Genomic DNA, 18172 nt, shown 5'->3' with positions numbered 1-18172 from the left:
GGCTGGGCAGGGCAAGCAAAGGGCCCTGCCCTGCCTATGGCAACAAGAGAATACAGGTGATGACCTTGGCCAACCACTGGGACGCAGGGACGCCAAGGGATCAAAGGGCCGATCCCTGCCTGGCTATGGCCTCACCCGCCTGTCCGGCGGTGCCTCTGAAGTTCTGGGCAGGGCAGCCTAAGCACCTGTCCTGCACCTGTTGCTGGGCCACTCGGAGTCCCCCGCCTGGCCACTCAGCCATAGTGACAACAGGAAAGTAAACACTCCCCCACCCTTGGGGCCAGGAAGTGGCCAGAGAGGAAATGGGACTGCCAGTGGAGCCCACCACCCCCACCCCCAGGTTAGGACAGCCTGTCAGGGGTTATTTATATCCTGACTGGGAGCATGGCCTTGGCTGTGCCCTTACATGCCCTGCTAGGCTAGGGGGCATTTGGGGGGCAATGGAGTAGGGGAGGGGAGGCTCAAGCAGGCACCTTCAGACACAGGCACCTAAGCTGAGGGTGAAGAGCCAAACATATAGCCCCAGGCATGCAACCAGCCATGACCCTAACCTTCCATCCCTGCCCAGACTTGGGCCCATATAATCTGGACCCTCTGCCTCTGCAGTGCCATGACCCCCAGTGCCAGAGCCCCAAGTCCAAGTTCCCATTCTGAGTTCAAAGCACTGTGAGAAGGGCAGAGGAGAGATATTCAGCAGATGAGGAAACAGACCTACATCAGAAGGAGATCAGCCTTGATCTGACATCCTACTCTCTCAACCCTCCATGCCCCTGCCCTTTAGGTTATCTCTCACTTAGTTATCCAGTACCTATTACATGCAAAGACCTGTGCTCACAATGTCCAATTTACTGAGGAGAGGCAGAACACGGAAGTGACATGTCAGAGTGCATGAAGCGTGGGACTCCCATCCAGGTCCACGGTCTTTTGGGCTACAGGAGGGGCAGGCCTGGTGAAACTAGTCCTGGTGGTAGGGACTGCCCACTGGGAGGGGCCAGGGCCGGAAGGTGACTTGTCCTCCATTGATGGGGCACATGACTCAGGACCCTCGGGATCCCGCCCTGTGGCCACAGGATATGGCGTCAATGGCTCCGTTGTCACAGGACATGATGTTTTGGTCACTGTGGAAACTGGCAGGGGCGGGGAGCCCCCATAAGGCCTTGTGGGGTGGAGGAGGGGTGGGACGAAGGGTCAGGAATCTTTTGGCTCTGGCATGTGTTTCTGACATGGGCTTCGTGACTCTGGTTGGGGTCATGGAGTGCTCGTCTCCCTCATGCCAGATTGTAGGAAAGAATTAAAGCAAGAGGCCCTATGCCAGCCTTGCAGCCCCAGCTCTAGACAGGAAAACTGAGGCCTTGGGGAGAGTGGTGTTCACATCAGGTCACAGGGTAAGGAGTAAAACTGGTGTCCTGTCTCCCCTCCCCACTCTGCCACAGGGCAAAGGAAGGGGGTGGGGGTGGAGTTTCACTCCTCCAAAAAGCCCAGGGCAGGGCAGGAGGTGGTCGAGGAGCCCTGAGCATTCTACTCTGACAACTGCGGCATCAGTAGGGCAAGGGTCTACTGGCCCCCAGCCCCCTTGAGGAGCAGGGATTTGGGCCAAGGGTACCTGGGGGCCTGAGGGGGCATCAGTGTATGCAGGGGGGCTGGCATGGTCCCCAGCTGCTCATGTCCTCAGGCCAGTCCCCATCTCTGCTCCACCTGTCCCAAGCCCAGCTATGAGAGCAGGAGTGTCACCCTTCCCCCACCCTCAACACAATATTGGGGAAGGGGTTAGGGTGCAACCAAGGGCTCTGTGGGTATCAGGGATTCAAGTGCGGATAAATTTTGACCTTGGGGAGGGAGGGCGGTGTGCCTGGGTGATGCTCCAGGAAAGGGCTCCCCACCCCCACGCCCTCACCCAAGCTGGGTACAGGTTAGGCGGGGTGATATCCGGGAAAGCTTTTCCCGTCATCAGGAAGGAAGAGCCTTTTCTGGAATTAGACACCTCATTTCCGCAGCCCTTCCCAGCCTCTAGCCCTCTTCCATGGCCATTAGACACTTGGGGTCCTGGCCCAGAAGGGCCTGGCTAAGGTCCAGAGGCAGGAAATTTCTCAATGCATAGGAGGCTTGATCCTGGGGGGGGTCTCCATTTCCTCCTTTCTGGGAAGCAGCTGATGATGTTTTACTTTAAAGGAGGCGATGGGCGAGGACAGCACTGAGGAGGCGTGTCTGCAGCCCTCACCAGCAGACCCTGAGTGGGAGGCCCACAACCCCTGCTGCTCGTCTCTAGGACACCAGATCTGCTGCCAGTGAGGCAGGGGCTGCAGCAAAAGGGGGGGTCTTGGAGCAGAGATGGATATCCCGCCCCCTTGGTTACAGCTCCACAAAGCAGCAGGCCTTGACTGAGAGTGTCACCTCCCTGGGCTGCTGTGCTTGGGTACTGGGAGGTGATGGACAGGTTCCTGCAGCCCAGCCCTGACCTCTGACCTCATGTGGGCTGGTGCAGCCCTAATCCCTAAACCGAAGAGAATTGGAGCTGGGGGTGAGGGGTGGGGGTGCTGGCCAGGGTCTTTGTCAGCTTTATCCTCCTGCCCTTCTGAGGAGGGAAACTGAGGTGGAAAAGGAGATGGTAGCAGCAGCAGCAGCAGCAGCAGCAGAAGTAGCAGGGTCCAGACAATCCCTCCTGGACACTGCCGTGAGCTCTAGGGAGGGGTGGTCCCCAGCCTTTTTATCACTCTTCCAAGCTGTGAGGGGCCCCAGAGGAAGGCCCGGGGGCTGGGCTGGTCCCCTGGCTCCCAGCCTAATCCTCTTTTAATGAGCGGCCAGCCGGAAGGCCTCAGCCTCTGGCCACAGCCTTGCAACCCTGGAGCCCCAACCAATTCGAGTAGGGGGCAGGGCAGCCCCAAAGCCCTTGCGTGCAGCCTTTCTCCCTGCTCAACACACCCACCTCACTCATACTCCAATGCCAAGACCCAAACCTGGCCAGGCCAACCCAAGACCCCAGCATCTGCAGGGACATACCAAGGTGACATGTGCCTTGTGCTCCCATGAACCCTCTCCTGGGCACTTACCATTTGTTCAGGTCCAGGTCCCACACAGGACTGGGCAGGGGAGGTTGTCACCTTTGATCCAGGGGTTGGCTCCCCAGTCCCTCCTCCCAGGCCCCAGCCCCCAGGGATGAAAACCCCTAGAAGCCAGACCCAGGGTTTTGCTGGGGAGGGGGGGCTCAAGCTGACTCCCCACCGGGGGGTAAGTTCCAGGTTCCTCTGGCCCCAAGCCCCTCAAAATCTGTCCTCTCCAATCCCATCCCTGGATCAGGCTGTCCAGAACGGGGGGCCCAAAGGCCTCCCTAGGAGCCATACACTCTGGCCCCCCTTCCCCCAAGGCAGGTGAGCCAGGTTGGTGCCAACAAAACCAATTACAGCCGCTCTCACCCAATTAGCAACTAATTATGGCCTCATAGTCCATTCAGCATAATTAACATGTAAATGACTCCGTGTGTTTATATTCAATAACAGCTCTGATTGAATTTAATTTAAAAGTCTGAACTGGGGACCTGGTTACCGTATTTCACCACTTAGAACTGCCACTTCCAAGGAATGTTGACTCCTCGGTTCATCCAGGGAGAGGGCCCCAAAGCCAGAGGGAAGCGTGGAGGGGCGGGCGCCCAGTCCTGGAGAGGGTGGATATGGGTGGAGCCCTTGCCTCCCTGACAGGCCTATCCCAGGAGTGTGGGGAGGTAGTAAGGTCAGAAGAGCCCCCAGTGAGACCCTCAAGAAGGGAAATCCTCTAGAACAAGGGGCCCCTTCTTAAGGGCTACTGTAAACATCCCAGCTGTTCAGTAAACACCAAGCTGAGGCAAAGCTGGAGCAGCCCAGCTGGGCTAAGCTCCACTGCAGCCTTTCCTCCCATTTGGGGGGCTGAGGGCTAGGGGCTGGGGCCAGCAGAATGAGGCATGCTATTCCCACGCCCGTTCCGCCCCAGTGCCCACCTGCTCCGCCCCAGAGAAGACAGGCTGCGGGCACAGCCCCTTCTGACCCAGGAAAAGCCAGGAAAGAAGAGGCAGCAGGGTCACTGTCCCCTGGCACACACACCAGGTGGATATAAGAGGTTCTGCACCTCTCCCCAAGGATGTTCAATGACCTTCGACCATTTTGTTCCAGCAGGTAGGGGGCCCTCCAGCCTAGGTGCCTCCATTAATCCCTACCCACCCCCAGGGCCCCACGGCACCCAAGTGCTCTAGGTCTGGGTTGCCAGCTCAGGAGGCTGGGTTGTCCTACATGGACCCAAATGAGATGTAGCTACCTAGGGGGACACCTTTGGGCATCCATCGGCCAGGCAAAGTTCAGAGCTCTAGCCTAGCCTGGAAAAGACACAGTGTGGGCAAGAAAGCTGGCTTGGGAGTTCCCGTCGTGGCTCAGCAGTTAACGAATCTGACTAGTATCCATGAGGACACATTCAATCCCTGGCCTCACTCAGTGGGTTAAGGATCTGGTGTTGCTATGAGTTGTGGTATAGGTTGCAGATGCAGCTCGGATCCTGTGTGGCTATGGCTGTGGCTGTAGCCAGCAGCTACAGCTCTGATTCGACCCCTAACCTGGGAACCTCCATATGCCTTGGGAGCAGCACCTAAAAAAAAAAAAAAAAAAATGAAGAAAGCTAGCTTGAAGGGGCAGGGCGGGCCCTGTGCAAGGGATGGGTGGAGGGGGACTGGGCCAGGCAAGCAGTTCACAATGGAATGTGCCCCAAGAAGTGTGGGAAGGCGGTGGGAAGAGGGGCTGGTCTTGAGGGGAGGGTGGCACTGATCCATTTCTCAGGTGGGGAGAGTGGATCAGAGCCTCTAGTTCCACAGGCCTTGGGACCCACCCCTCTTCCCACATTCCAGACCTGGCCCGGAAACCCCTCACTCCTTCCTCTGCCACCTCCTCCTCCCTGTGACTGCAAAAGACAACAAACTCTCCATGGTTCATTTACTCTGATAAATCAACCAGGCAGACAGGATGGGACCAACAGGCTAGTAGCTATCAAGACCCTCCCCCTGCCCTCAGCCCAGCCCCCGTCTCTGCTGCTCTCCTCAGACTCCTGATGTCCCTGAGGCCCCTTCATATCACCCACCCGGAGATTCCCAGGATGTCTGAGATAGTCTTAGCCCCCTCCCCAACATTCGGATGGGGAAATTGAGGCACTGTGCCGAAGAATGCTCACGATCAGTCTTGGGGGACGCACTGAAGTTATGTCAGGAGTCCAGGCAGGACTCAGCTGGTTACCAGACTAGAAAGGCAGAGAGTACTCTGCGCTGCCTGGTGCTGGGACTGGAGAGTGTTCAACAAAATGACAGTGGGGGCAGCCTTGGGCAGCGGAGCCTGGAGTGACACCCACTGCACCTCAGGTTCTGCTCCTTTGCACGACCCCCACAGTCTAGCTGCTGCTTGGCAACTGTGGTGTATGACCCTCAGGAGTCACCCATGCTAGCCGACCTGCAAGTGGGCTCTGCCCTTGGAGGGAAATGAGGGCATCAGCATTGAGTCCTAAAGCATTGAGTCCTAAATGGGAAGAAACAAAGCTCTTGGCTGGGTGCAGAGACCTAGAGGAAAGAGCATGTCCGGGTAGGAAGCCAAGGAGGGGTCATGGTGGTGACGGGAGGAGATGGAGGCAAGAGGGGATCGAGGGGAGGGAGGAAGGAAGGAAGAAGACTGGGGGAAGGGGGGGTCTGGAGCTGAGGCGTCATGTCCCAAAGACCTCCTGGTCTCTGGAGGGGCCTGTTGCCTTGAGGCTGTCCCTGCCCTGCAGAGGTGTAGCAGACAGACAATACTTGCCTGCAGCCCCAGTGAGAACTCACAAGTCAATGCAGCTGATCCTCTCTGCCAAGGCCTAGCCTCCTGGATCCTAGGTCAGCAGCCACCGCCCAGACCCCATTCTTTGCCGGGTAGGATCAGTGATTAGGGTTTGGAGGCCCAAAGGCCTCCGCCCTCTCCCTAGGGCCGCTCAGCAGTCCCGGGAGGTGAGGTGGGTGGGAGCCCGCAAGCCTGCCAAGCTCAGGCACCCACGTGAGCTGGGCTTTGGATTCAGACCGGAGCCTTCTGGCATCCAGGCCTCTGGCAAAGGCCCTCTTGCTATTTCTAAGAAAAATGCAGCAGGAATCGTCTCTGCTTCTCCAAAGCTCTAAGGGCTCCCTTGAGGCAGAGCTCAGATTCCCAGGACAGCGCCAGACCAGGTCAGACAGCCAAGAGCAACCCGGGTCTGGTCAACCCTAGCAGAAGCTGTAGGAGCTAGAACAGACCCCCCTCAAGGGGGGGTCACTGCAGCTGTTTGTGGGTCCCAACCTGACCCGGGCACTCATCTCAGAAGGGGCTCCCTCTGTGGCATCCCCTCCCTGAATGCAAAAATCATTGGATTTTTCCCAGCATGTATTTGATACCTCTGCCATGAAAAAAAAAAAAAGCTTAAAAACCACAAGGAGGCGTTCCCCTTGTGGCTCAGTGGTTAACGAATCCGACTAGGAACCACGAGACTGAGGGTTCGATCCCTGGCCTTGCTCAGTGGGTTAAGGATCCAGCGTTGCTGTGAGCTGTGGTGTAGGTTGGAAACATGGCTTGGATCCCCCATTGCTGTGGATGTGGTGTAGGCCGGTGGCTACAGCTCCGATTAAACCCCTAGCCTGGGAACCTCCATATGCCGTGGGAGTGGCCCAAGAAATGGCAAAAAGACAAAAAAAAAAAACAAACCCACAAAACCACAAGGAGAAAGTACAAACTCTATAACCAGCAAGAACAAGACTGTTGCTAGGGATCTTGCCCTTTCCCCAATTGTTGCACCATATACCCCGCTTCTGGCTTCTGCTCCTGCTCTTCCCTCTCCTGAAATCTCCTTTCCCCTGTTTGACTGTTTTTTTTTTTTTTTTTAGGGCCACACCCACACCATATGGAGGTTCCCAGGCTAGGGGTCCCAATGGAGCTGCAGCAGCTGGCCTTCACCATAGCCACAGCAACACCAGATTCAAGCTGTGTCTGTGATCTATACCACATCTCACAGCAATGCTGGATCCTTAACCCACGGAGTGAGGCCAGGGATCGAATCTGCGTCCTCAAGGATACTAGTCAGATTCGTTTCCACTGAGCCATGACAGGAACACCTCTTTTCCCCTGTTTGAGATGTACTCTCCTCCACAAAGCCTGTCCAGATGTCCATGGTAGGAATCCTCCTCTTCCTAACCCCATTCCACCCACTGGGCTCAGGGTCCCTCTTGCAGTCCTTTCCAAATACTGTCTGCCTCACCAAGGGTTAGAAATCTAGAGGGAGAGGCAGCATGGATTCTGTGGCCACCCCCAGGATCAGCCCTCGCCTGTCTGTTACCCTCAGCATAGCTCCTAGGTTCTGAGACTTCCTTGGGCGAAGCCATAACTGTCTTCATAAAGTTGGTCTTCTCAAAGACACAATGAGGTCAGTACCATTCTTATCCCCATTTTATAGACGAGGGAGCAGGGACACCTCACTATGCAAGGTCCACCCACAGCCAGGATGCAAGCTAGGCAGCTTGAGCCTTCAGGATGCCACGTCCATAGGGCCACTGTCTCCTTACATGGAGAAACCAGGGGTGGAAGAGCCTAAGCCACTGGTCCAAGATCACACAGCTGACAAAAGTAGGATAGGGGTGTGTCTACCCTCAGGGCCAGCTCTCTCAACCACCACCAGCACCATCTCTGCGTTCTACCAAATTTACATGTCCCACTATCTGCCCTGAGAAAGGAGCTAGAGGTGTCCCAGGAGTCAGGGGCCAGGTACCCCCACCTCTGAAGACACCCTCAGGGGCCTCACCACCTCTGGCGGGGTCACGGGGTTGGAGGTGTACCTGCGCAGGTGCAGATAGTCAGGAACCCACTTTGAGGGCTCTGCCTCCCAAGCCACAGGGTGAAAGATGCCTTTATGGGCCAGGATGAGATTTTTATCTTGGCGGTTTCTCTTTAAATTCTTTACGATTACAAAGCAGCGAGGGCTGCCAAGGAACATGATTTACTCCTTGAGCATGCACCAGCTCCTCACTTGGTGCCAAAGGAAGCTCGAGCCAGGGAGGGAGGGGCGGGCATCATGCCAGTGAACCAGAGACAGGGCCTGTGCTGCGGAGGCTCAGCCAGTGGCGGTCCCATCTGAAGCTTGGCTGGGCCTGGAAGGACCATAGCTGAGGGCCTCTGAGCCTGGCTGGGCCTCAGGCAGGTTCTCAGCAAGCACAAGGACCTGGCCTGCTTTCTCTGAGGGCCAATCCCTGGCCAGCTGAGGGGCAGCCAGCCAGTCCCCAGGACCTCCCAACTCCCAAAGTGGCCACTTCCAAGTCCTCTTTCAGGAGTAAGGCAGCTCCCATTTCTGGGAAAATCGAAATCCCAAATGCAGGGATCTGGGCTCAAGTTCACACTTTGGGTCTTCCTTCCTCCCTCATCAGGATCATCCAGGAATACCCACCTCTCTTCAGTTTGCTAGCTTCAAGTCCCACTGCAGCTATCAAAGCTACTGGACCCCTACCCAGCTCCCTGCTGCCACCCCTGGCCTCCAAGATCCTGGGCTTCCGCACCCCTCCCTTGCAATGTGAAGCTCCAAGCCTGTTTGGCTGGCCAGGGAACACCCCCTTGCTTGGCAGTGGAGGGGAGGGCAGGCAGGTCCTCGAGCTCCCCAGCCCCACCCCCACTACTGCTAAATCAAGGCTTGCTAAAGGCACTTACATCTCAACCCACATTCACCCCGTACTCACTCCCCCTTGGGTGAAGTAAGCGGACTGTGACCCCTCCTAACCTCCAATCTCCTCATTTCCTAATAAGGAGACCCGGCGACTCTAGTTCTCTGATGCCACAAGCAAATGATGTAAGTGGTGGCACTGTTCTGGGCCATTAGCCCCAGAGGCTCAGATCCTGGGCTGAGGTGGGCTGGTGGGCAGTGACCAGCACCCCCCATTCACCCTCCATCTGCAGATTGTCCTTCCCACAGAGCAAGCCAGATATGCCCATACTATAAGAAGGTGGAACTCCAGAGCCACTCTGGACATAGGAGTTCTTTCCTCTCTGAGTTTCCCTTCTCCAAAGGGAGAGTCTCCTAGGGCACTCTGATCAATGGAGAGGCTGGGGTGAGGGAGGGCTGGATGCATAGGGCATAAGCAAACCCAAGTGCTCTTTCTTCTGCGGCAGAGGACACGAGAAGCTTGCCCAGGACAAACCCAGCCCTTTCCGTGGGAAATGAGGCCAGGCAGGCTAAAGCTGGTGCTGGAGGGCTCTGGAACCCTATTCCTGGCCCATGGGAGAGGGCTGTGCCAGCATCCCCCAACCCACTGACCACTCTCAGTCCTGGGGCAGGCTCAGACATCAGGCAGAGCCAGGCTCCATCTTAGTCCTGCTCCAGAGTGACCTCTGGGTCTGATTGCTCCCAGGAAACCCAGGGAGCTCCCCTTCCCAGGCCTTAGAGGGACTACCACTTGGTTATCATCATGGGTACCTTCTGTTATTTCTATTATTTTCATCTTTCCTGACCTCCCCTGACAAGGTGGCCTTCCACTCCATCTCTCTACCCCTGTCTCAGTTTCCCCAAAAGCCCAGCCACCTCATGTCATCACAAGACCCCTTTTCCCCTCCAAATACCTCCTGGCCCCAAGTCCTGGCCAAAGCCAGCCCAGGCAGCAGCAGTGGGGGTGGCTTCCCGGGAAAAAGTAAACATTCTCCCAAGCTGAACAAAGGAACTGGCAGGGCTCTCGCACATCCCTTCTGCAGCAGGAGGTGGTACCCCAGGGTGTGGACCATCTCAGGGTGGAGGAAGGGAGAAATTTTCCCTCCCACTGGCCAGTGACAATGGGGTTAAGGGGACTCCAAGCCCAGGCAAGGACAGGTGGAGGAAAGAGGGTCCTGCTGCCCAGGCCCTCTAGTCCTAAACAACCTCGAGCTCTCAAAGAATACCTTTCCTGCTCCTGAAAATCTTCCCCACTTGACCCCTCATTTCCACCCAACCTTCACTGTGCTGCTCATGGAAACTCAGATGGGCCATAGGAATCTCTGACCTGTGACTGAACTCCTTCTCCTTTACATATTCTCTTGGTTTAGGCCTGGCTGGGGTGCCCAGGCGGATGGGCAGGCAACAAGCCCAAGGCTGACCCAGTTCCTGCCTTTGTTCCTTTATCTGCCCTGGGCAGCATGGTCCCTCATACCAGCACCTCTGGCGTGGAGGGTCTGGCCTGACCAGGCTGCAACCAGCACCGCCCAGTGGCAGCAGGACCCAGGCAGGGGAGGAGATGTGGCTGGGCTGAGTTCCTGAGGCCTGGGAGGCCAGCTGCTATATCCAACCAAAGCACAGAGGAAGAAACTGAGGCATGGAGCCGGAGTGAGCACCAGTGCATATAAAAGTAGCCCTCTCTGCATCCCTGTGTGTATTTCGGAAGAGAAGCTCCCCCAGCTCTGGCCACAGCCAGGCCAGGACCCAGAATCTGTAGGTGTTGGGTTCCACTCTCACTCCACAAACGCTCAATGAAGACCTACTCCCCACTGAGGGCCAGATCGTAGGTGTGACCTGGCTGAGACCATCCAGCACAGAGGTGGAGGTGGGGGTGTTGGGGTGGCCATTGTTTTTTCAGCCAGTTTGTCTATGAGCAACCCATTTAACTCACTACAGAGTCCCCCGGTACTGAGCACAGGGCCTGGCACACAGTAGGTGCTCGAGTATGTTACACTAAGTGACATCTAAGCATAGAACTAGGACAAGATATCACGTGGGAAACAGGAAAGGTCATTCAGGGCAGGGAAACCTGCGTGTGCAAAGGCACAGAGGCCCGGGGATGGAGTGGCCCTAGGCAACCTACCGCCCCACCCCAGGCTGCCACAACAGTCAGCCCCACAGGCTGGCTGCCAGCGAGTTGGGCTTTTAGTCACCGCGGGTGTTGGCTTCAGAGCTAATTGAGAGGGAATCGACCTGACCGATGTGGGTGTCAGGCGTCAGCAAAGCCAGGACACCAGGGTTCTATTTCTGGCCTCGCCTCTGCCTCCTGCCTGACCTTGGCCCTGCCCCTGCCTGAGCCTCAGTTTCTCGCTCTGGAAAACAGGAATAAAAGCCTTTGCCTCTTTGCCCCTGCAAGTCCAAGAAGGTTTGAAAGGAGCGTACAGAGGACCTCCCTAGGACTCGTTCCTCTCATGGGTCTCCAGGGTGATGACAAAAACAATACCCAGAGTGGCTGTCTGGGCTTCGAGATCCCAGGGGTGTGGAGACCAAGCCACCCTCTCTTCGCATGTGGGGGGAGGAGATGCTCTATTCCTCCTGCAGGGACCCTGGGCTGGGGAGAGGGTGAGAGGGGGACCAGCCCCTGCAGTATTTATTAATCTGCTCTGAGGAATTCCACCAGGGAAGGGAAGAGTTATGCACAGAATAAATAGCTCACCTTCCCAGACCTAGGAGAGGGGTTGTTTTTTGACAACCCAAACCAATCGACACTTCTGCCCATCTCTCAGGCCCTGTCAGGACTCCTCACAGGCACATGTTCAGAAATTCACTCCCCATTCCCCCAATCAAGTTGCAGGGGTGGGATGGGGCCGGGAGGGGTTCTGCTGGGGGACAAGGGAAAATGGTGAGGTGGGGGCTGGGCCTCAGCCAAGCCTGAGGAAGAAAAGGTCAGCCCAGCCTTTCACCCTAGTTAAGTGTGCCGGGAAATCTGGCCAGCCAGGGCTGAAGTGGCCCCACCCAGGGCAGACGGCTGGACAATGTGACCTTGGGCCAGAGGAGGGCCAAGGCTAAGAACTCAGCAGTGACCCCAGGTTCCCCAGGCATGGCCACTTCCCATTATCTCAGACCAAGGGTAGGCTCTTTGGGATCACACACACCTTTGAGGAAGCGGCTAGTGAGTAAGCCATCTGTATGCCTGGGTATGTGTGCCACCTGTGTGCACCTGCCTGTGATGGAGCTGGGGGACCGCATCTCACTCTGCAGACCTCAACTCATCATTAAAAACCTTCCAGTTACTTCAGGGGAGTTCCCGTCGTGGCGCAGTGGTTAACGAATCCGACTAGGAACCATGAGGTTGCGGGTTCGGTCCCTGCCCTTGCTCAGTGGGTTAACGATCTGGTGTTGCCGTGAGCTGTGGTGTAGGTTGCAGACGCGGCTCGGATCCCGCATTGCTGTGGCTCTGGCGTAGGCCGGTGGCTACAGCTCCGATTCAACCCCTAGCCTGGGAACCTCCATATGCCGCGGAAGCGGCCCAAGAAATAGCAACAACAACAACAACAACAAAAAGACAAAAAAAAAAAAAAACCTTCCTGTTACTTCAGGCAAAGCACTCACTGAGGATCTCGGACCTGTCACAACAGCACATGCTCTCTCTCAGCTCACCAGCTAGCCTATCCTCCAGTCATAGCCAACAGCCCCCTTCCCAGTTCCTGGGAACCCCTCCTACCTGGAGACCCACAGCAAGGTTTCTCAAGCACCCACACCCCAGCAGAGCAGGTCCTGCTCCTCCAACAGGCCTCAGGGTCTGCCCAACTGTCTGACCCTCCACCCCAAAGACCATGCAGGATTGGCCCAGGGGCAGGGAAGGCTTCTGCAAACTCAAATTTGAAAGGCATGATGTCCCTATCTCCCCGGATATCACAGAGGGAGATGTTCTGCAGGCCCGAACCCAGAGACCATACATTCCGGCTCCAGGAGGGGCCCAGACTCAGGACCTTCTCCAAAGGTTTAAGTAGTCCAGTCTCCAGCCTTTCTCAGCAAGTCACCACTTCCCCTGCCTCCTCCCACACACCCTTGGTGACCCATGTGGCTACACAATCTGTCCTTTTTTGCCCTGACCTCTTCTCTCTCTCCTGTGCAACATGGCCAAATGCTCTGGACAGAGCAGGATGCCAGGCAACAGTAAGGCAGCCTCTTACCTTTGAATGAGAGCCGGACCCGGGGTGTGGCTGGGAGGTGGTCCTGGGTCAGGGCGGCTGGCCAGGCCCCAGTCAGTAGGGAAGCCCAGAGGAGAAGACCAGCGGCATGCATTGTGGGAGGGGCCTAGGGCCCAGGAAGCAGGCAGCTGTCTAGGAACCTGGGGGAGGGAAAGAAGATTGTAATATGTTAGGCAGACAGGGCTAGGGGATGTCCTGCCCTACCATTTCTCTGTGTAATTCTGCCCAAGGTGCCTCAGTTTCCTCATCTGAATAAAGAGGGTGATGGGGGAGTTCCCGTCGTGGCGCAGTGGGTAACAAATCCGACTAGGAACCAAGAGGTTGTAGGTTCGATCCCTGGCCTTGCTCAGTGGGTTAAGGATCAGGCGTTGCTGTGAGCTGTGGTGTGGGTTGCTGATGCGGCTTGGATCCTACGTTGCTGTGGCTGTGGCGTAGGCCGGAGGCTACAGCTCCGATTAGACCCCTAGCCTGGGAACCTCCATATGCCACGGGAGGGGCTCAAGAAAAGGCAAAAAGACAAAAAAAAATTAAAAAAATAAAATAAAATAAAGAGGGTGATGGATGTTTCCTTTCTCCCACCCTTGGCCTGGAACCATGAATGCCCTAGTGTGCAAACCTCATGTACTTTCTTTTCCCTGCCAATGGGCCTGAAGACCAAGCAACTGGGTGCAGCCTGGAGTTATCAGTGCTAATAGGAGCCAGTGGAGACTTAAACATTCCCCCCACCACAGCCTCCTGAATTCCATTCACAGGGCTCAGCTCAAGCAGGCGATCTTCCAGCCCTCTCCAGTTTCCAGCAGGCTCTCTCCCTTGCATCCACCCCGCAAGTAAATGGGCTGTTCCTTCCTTCTCTCGCTTGAAGGAATGGAGAAGAGATGGGTCCAGTCCTGCCGGTTCCAACCAAACCTCTCCTCCCAGCACAGGGAAATCTGAACCTGATCACTGGGGTTGGGGGCATGAGAGAGAGAGTAGAGGATGAGGAAGTCACACAAGGATGACCTAGAGTGAGAGAGAGAGACAGCAGCCAGAAAAGGAGAGGCAAGGAACAGCAAGGTCTACTTTTACTGAAATCACAGCAGGAGGGATACAGGTTAGACATACAGAAGGACTTCCTGCCTGGAAAAATTTCAGCTCTACCTACAAAGAGCAAAGAAAGGGAGCTCAGAAGGCCAGCAGACCTGGGGTAGGATCTGAGCCAGACTCAGTGTCCCCTGCAAAACTCCCACACCCTCAGCAGGCCCAAGTTTCCATTCAATGTTTTTCAAATATTGTCTCCCCAGGCAGGCTGGCTGTTGGGTAAATGTCGCCCAGCACCAGTTGTCAGAACATATTGCTCCCTCCCGGCAAAAACCAGTGCCAACTTCCAAACTCCCCCCCCCCGCCGCCAACTCAGAGGCAGTAGGGGTGGGGGCACTAAGAATGACAATATGAGCCCCATTCTCCCAGATCTGCCCAGTCTATTTCCTTCTCCCATGGGAGGCAGGACCCCAGGCCTATTTCTAGGACCTTGGGGCTGGGGGTAAGAGGTACTGTGGCCTGTTAATCCCTGGCACTAACACATCCTGAGGCAAGGCCCAGGCTCCACACAGACCCTGATGCTGTCCCTAGTCACCTCCCCTGAGCTTGGCCTCTCCCGTCAAGCAAACCACTGGTGGTTCCTCATGCAGGAAGTGCACCTTCAGGCTGCCTGACCCATTCCCCTTGCGGTGCCCTCTGTGGGAACACCCTCTCCTGAGCTCCTGACACATCTCTCATGTTCCTTCAAGATCCCCCATTGCAGAGGATGGTGAGAATCAGAATTAGCCCCTCCCCCAGTCTGCTGAGGCACAAAGCTGGTGCTGACTGAATGGCAGGCCCTGATGAGGCAGGCAGGTGGGAGAAAGAGTAGTGCAGCTACCAGCACCTTCGAGGTACACCTGGGAAGCCCCCCGCGAACAGCTGTGGATATAAACACATCCACACTTACAAGTCAGCACTCATCCTTACAAGCAGGTGTTTGCTCAAGAACTTGACCTGCTAGTGGGGTGGGGCTCAAGGAAGCTGGGAGACACTGTCCTGACTTGGGGAGGACAAGATGTAGGCTGTGTCCCTTGGAGAGCTTTGATCCTCCTTATCAGGGGGCTCTGAGTGACTCACCTCCCCTCGTCCTTGTGACCTCATTTCTCCTACATCCATTTTCATGGTGACGAGGTCATGGTAACCAAGGATGGTTTTGGAGGCCCCCAAGGTGTCCAGGAAGGTGGAAAGGGCCTTGCTCCACTGGGCCCCTACAGGGACCTCCCACGATGCTTTGGCCCTTTAAAGGGGTGAATGAGGGGATGTTCAAATCTGTTGGGGCCTTAGGCCCAAGTCCAAGTCCCCTCTTTGACTTCTGGGGGATAGAGGAGAGAAGGAAAGGGAAGGAAGAAGAGGAAGAGAAGGGCAGAGAGAGGGAAGGGGAAGGCATTTCCACAGTCGTTTCCCCTCTGCCAGCCCCTAGATGCATTCCACTCAGCCCCAGCCCCAGAGAAACCCCGTCTGGCCAAGTCCAGGTGGGTGGACAGAGAAGGAACAGCCACCGCCACCTGGGAGCCCACCAGGAGGAGAGCAGAGAAGGAAGGAAAGAAGGCTGGCGGGAGGGAGCAAGAGAGGGAGGCAGGCAGGCGGGAGGGAGGAGGAGAGAGGGAGGAGAGAGGGAGGGACGGAGGAGAGACGTTCGAACAAAGAACCGAGGGGCTGGGGCTGGCAAGGGGTGCAGGGAAGGGGCGGCTAGACGAGGGGGTCTGGAGGCACCTGGGGGCGGGGCAGGGGGCTAGGAGGTTGAATAGTCCAGCCAGATCCAGACTTTCCAGGCTTGGGGGGGTGAGGGGGGGTGGACAGCCTGCCTCAGGGAAGGAAGGTTGACTCCTCCGAGCTGAGAACTGCCTGGATGGAAGAGATGCAGCAGCAGGGGCTTTGAGGGAATGTGCTGAAGAAACTAACAGTACCCTACCCCCCTCCTAGCACCTCTGATAATTCCCACAGCAGGCCAGAGCTCCTTCCTGACTTCTTGGCTTTCCCCTCCCCCAGTCCCCCCATGGACCAAGAAGCAGAAACACCCCAGCATAGACGGAATTGAAACCCCCCCTTCTTTAGTGGTCAGGCTTTCCAAGTCAAGGTCACCTGGGCTTGGCTCCATCTTCCCCCTCAAGGCATGCCCAGAGCAGCAGGGGGCTGAGGTTGGGCTCCTCGCCTTCTCTCCCCAACCCCTGCACTTCTGGGTCTGACTCCTTCAGAACTGAGGAGCAGCAGCAGGGGCAACAGCAAGAGGAGGCATGCCCGGTGCCCTCACCTTCCAGGATACCTTACCAGAAGGGTCCAGGCACACTCTCTGTGCAGCCTGAGAAAAGTGTCCAGCTTCATCCACCCCCCTGGGTTGGGATGAGCCTCCCAACCTCTGGATGCAGTCTCCCTATCTCTAAGACAGGGGCTTCGGGAGACAATCTGGATGGATTCAGGAGGACAGGAACCCTCAACCACCAGAGGGGACATATCGGTACCTTCGGCTCATCCCCTTCCCTCAAATAATCATGGGCTGGTGTTCACAATACAGTTATCTCAAGAATTGGAAGTTATTTATCCAGCCAACCCTCCAGTCCTAGCTCCAGCTGACCCCTTCTGTGAGCCCTGCCTCATTCCTGGGCCACCTTGACATTCTCTGGTCGCACCTGCTCTAGGGAAGCCCACCAAGCTCCTAGTGTCCCCTGCCCACTTTTCTGACTGGCCCCAACCTGTCCAGATGGGAGCTTGACTGCAGGCTCTCCCAACTCACTTTCTCCCCACATAGAGTAGGGCCCCTAATCCAAGCAAGACTTCCTGCTAGAAGAGCAAACCCAAACTGGCAGTGGGGGATCAGGGGACTGGTCACAGAGCTGAGAGAAAAGCCTTAGGGCTGGCTGTCCTCCTGCCCTGCTGATCTTGGAGACCCTCCACGTGGAGGCTGCCAGAATAGCGCTTTGCTTCCAGTAGAGGATCCCCAGATCGGGACATTGAGGCAGGGCAGGAGTACGACTGTAAGAGCACTGCCTTGAGGCGTTTCTGGGACAGCTCAGCCAGAAGAAGGGGCATCAGGCCTCCCACTCCCGGAACAAGGGGGTGGAGGTGTGTGGAAGCACCCATCCACCCAGAACCTTTCGTTGGGGCGGGGGGAAGTTGTTGCTTTGCACACTGGCGACCCCGAAGGCCATCACACATCCCCATGTCGCCTCGACACGGAGGGTCCCGGCAGCCTGGACAGCGCCCACTCCAGTTTTGTCACCCTGCATCCGCGGGAAGCTCCCAGGCTCTCCCTCTGAGCCCCACGACCTAGACACTTCCGCAGAGTTGCAGTGCCGCGGGTCCAGAGGGATCGCGGGGTGGCCGGGCCGCCTGCCCGCTCCCTCCCGGTTCCCGCCGCACTCACCTCTTCCACAGCGGCGGGGCCTGGGCTCCTGAGCGGTGGCGGCGGCAGCAGAGAGGCTCCCGGTTGGGCCGGTCCGCGCTAGCGGCCCCCCGGGGCCATGGCCCTGCTCGCGCCCTCTCGCCGCTGTGCCTGAGCCGGGGTCGCCGCAGCGGCCCCGGCTTAACGGGTTCTGCGGGCTTCGGGCGCGTCAGCAGCCGAGGCCCCGGGCCCCATCCCGGGCCATGGGAAGGCTCAGGGGCGCTAGGGGCCGCCTCCCCCCAGGTGGGCTGCGGGCGCCCCCTGGCCGGCGCGCCGAGGGCGCATTCCCCGGCGCGGGGCGCGGGCAACGGCGCGCGCTTGGCTTCGGGGCGCTGTGCTCGCCTGGTCTCTGGACTGGGGCCGGGCGGCCGCGCTGGGCTGCGCTCTGGGATTGCCGGACCGCCGCGGTTCGCTCGCTCGCTCGCTCTGGTCTCGCGGCCGCCGGCGGGACGGGACGCTCGGAGCCGCGCGGGGAGCGCCAGCAATTGGCCGCCCGTGGGCGACATTTGCATAGCGCGGCCCCGCCCCGCCCGCCCCGCCCGGCCCCACCCCCGGGGCGGGACCCGCTTGGCCGCTGTCCCGCCCCCGCTCCACCTGTCCGAGGACTGGGCTCAGGGCTCCCCGTCGGTGGGGCAGCCCGCGCTCGGGGAGGCTAATCTGCCCTCCGCGCCCCCGCCCCGGCTTCGCGGGCGGCGCCCCCGCCCCGCCCTGGCTTTGTCTTTCTCCGTGGATACACCGCGCACATCGCGCCTGGTGTTTACCCGGGCCCTCAACTCCCTGGCGGGAAGAGCAGGCGCGCCGGGGAGCAGCGAGCCTGCGCTCACCTGCGCACCCCCTGCGGTGTCCCTCCTTACCACCCGCT

General features: G+C 57.7%; 1 protein-coding gene across 3 annotated transcripts in view; it reads right to left on the bottom strand.

The window, feature by feature from the left end:
* SEMA3F (semaphorin 3F) overlaps positions 1-17743 on the bottom strand; it is a 29842-nt gene extending 12099 nt beyond the window's left edge. For all 3 annotated transcript variants that reach the window (XM_047774721.1, XM_047774727.1, XM_047774730.1), the window contains exons 1-2: positions 17293-17743; positions 12855-13012 (exon numbers count right to left, since the gene is read on the bottom strand). In XM_047774721.1, the coding sequence (XP_047630677.1) occupies positions 12855-12966 (112 nt within the window). In that variant the 5' untranslated portion in view covers positions 12967-13012; positions 17293-17743. The remainder of the gene's footprint in view (positions 1-12854; positions 13013-17292) is intronic.
* Positions 17744-18172: the final 429 nt, after the last annotated feature.

Source organism: Phacochoerus africanus, chromosome 1 (genome assembly GCF_016906955.1).
Source record: "Phacochoerus africanus isolate WHEZ1 chromosome 1, ROS_Pafr_v1, whole genome shotgun sequence".
NCBI lineage: Eukaryota > Metazoa > Chordata > Mammalia > Artiodactyla > Suidae > Phacochoerus > Phacochoerus africanus.
Note: the sequence above shows the minus strand (reverse complement) of the source record. Positions and strands in the feature narration are given on the sequence as shown.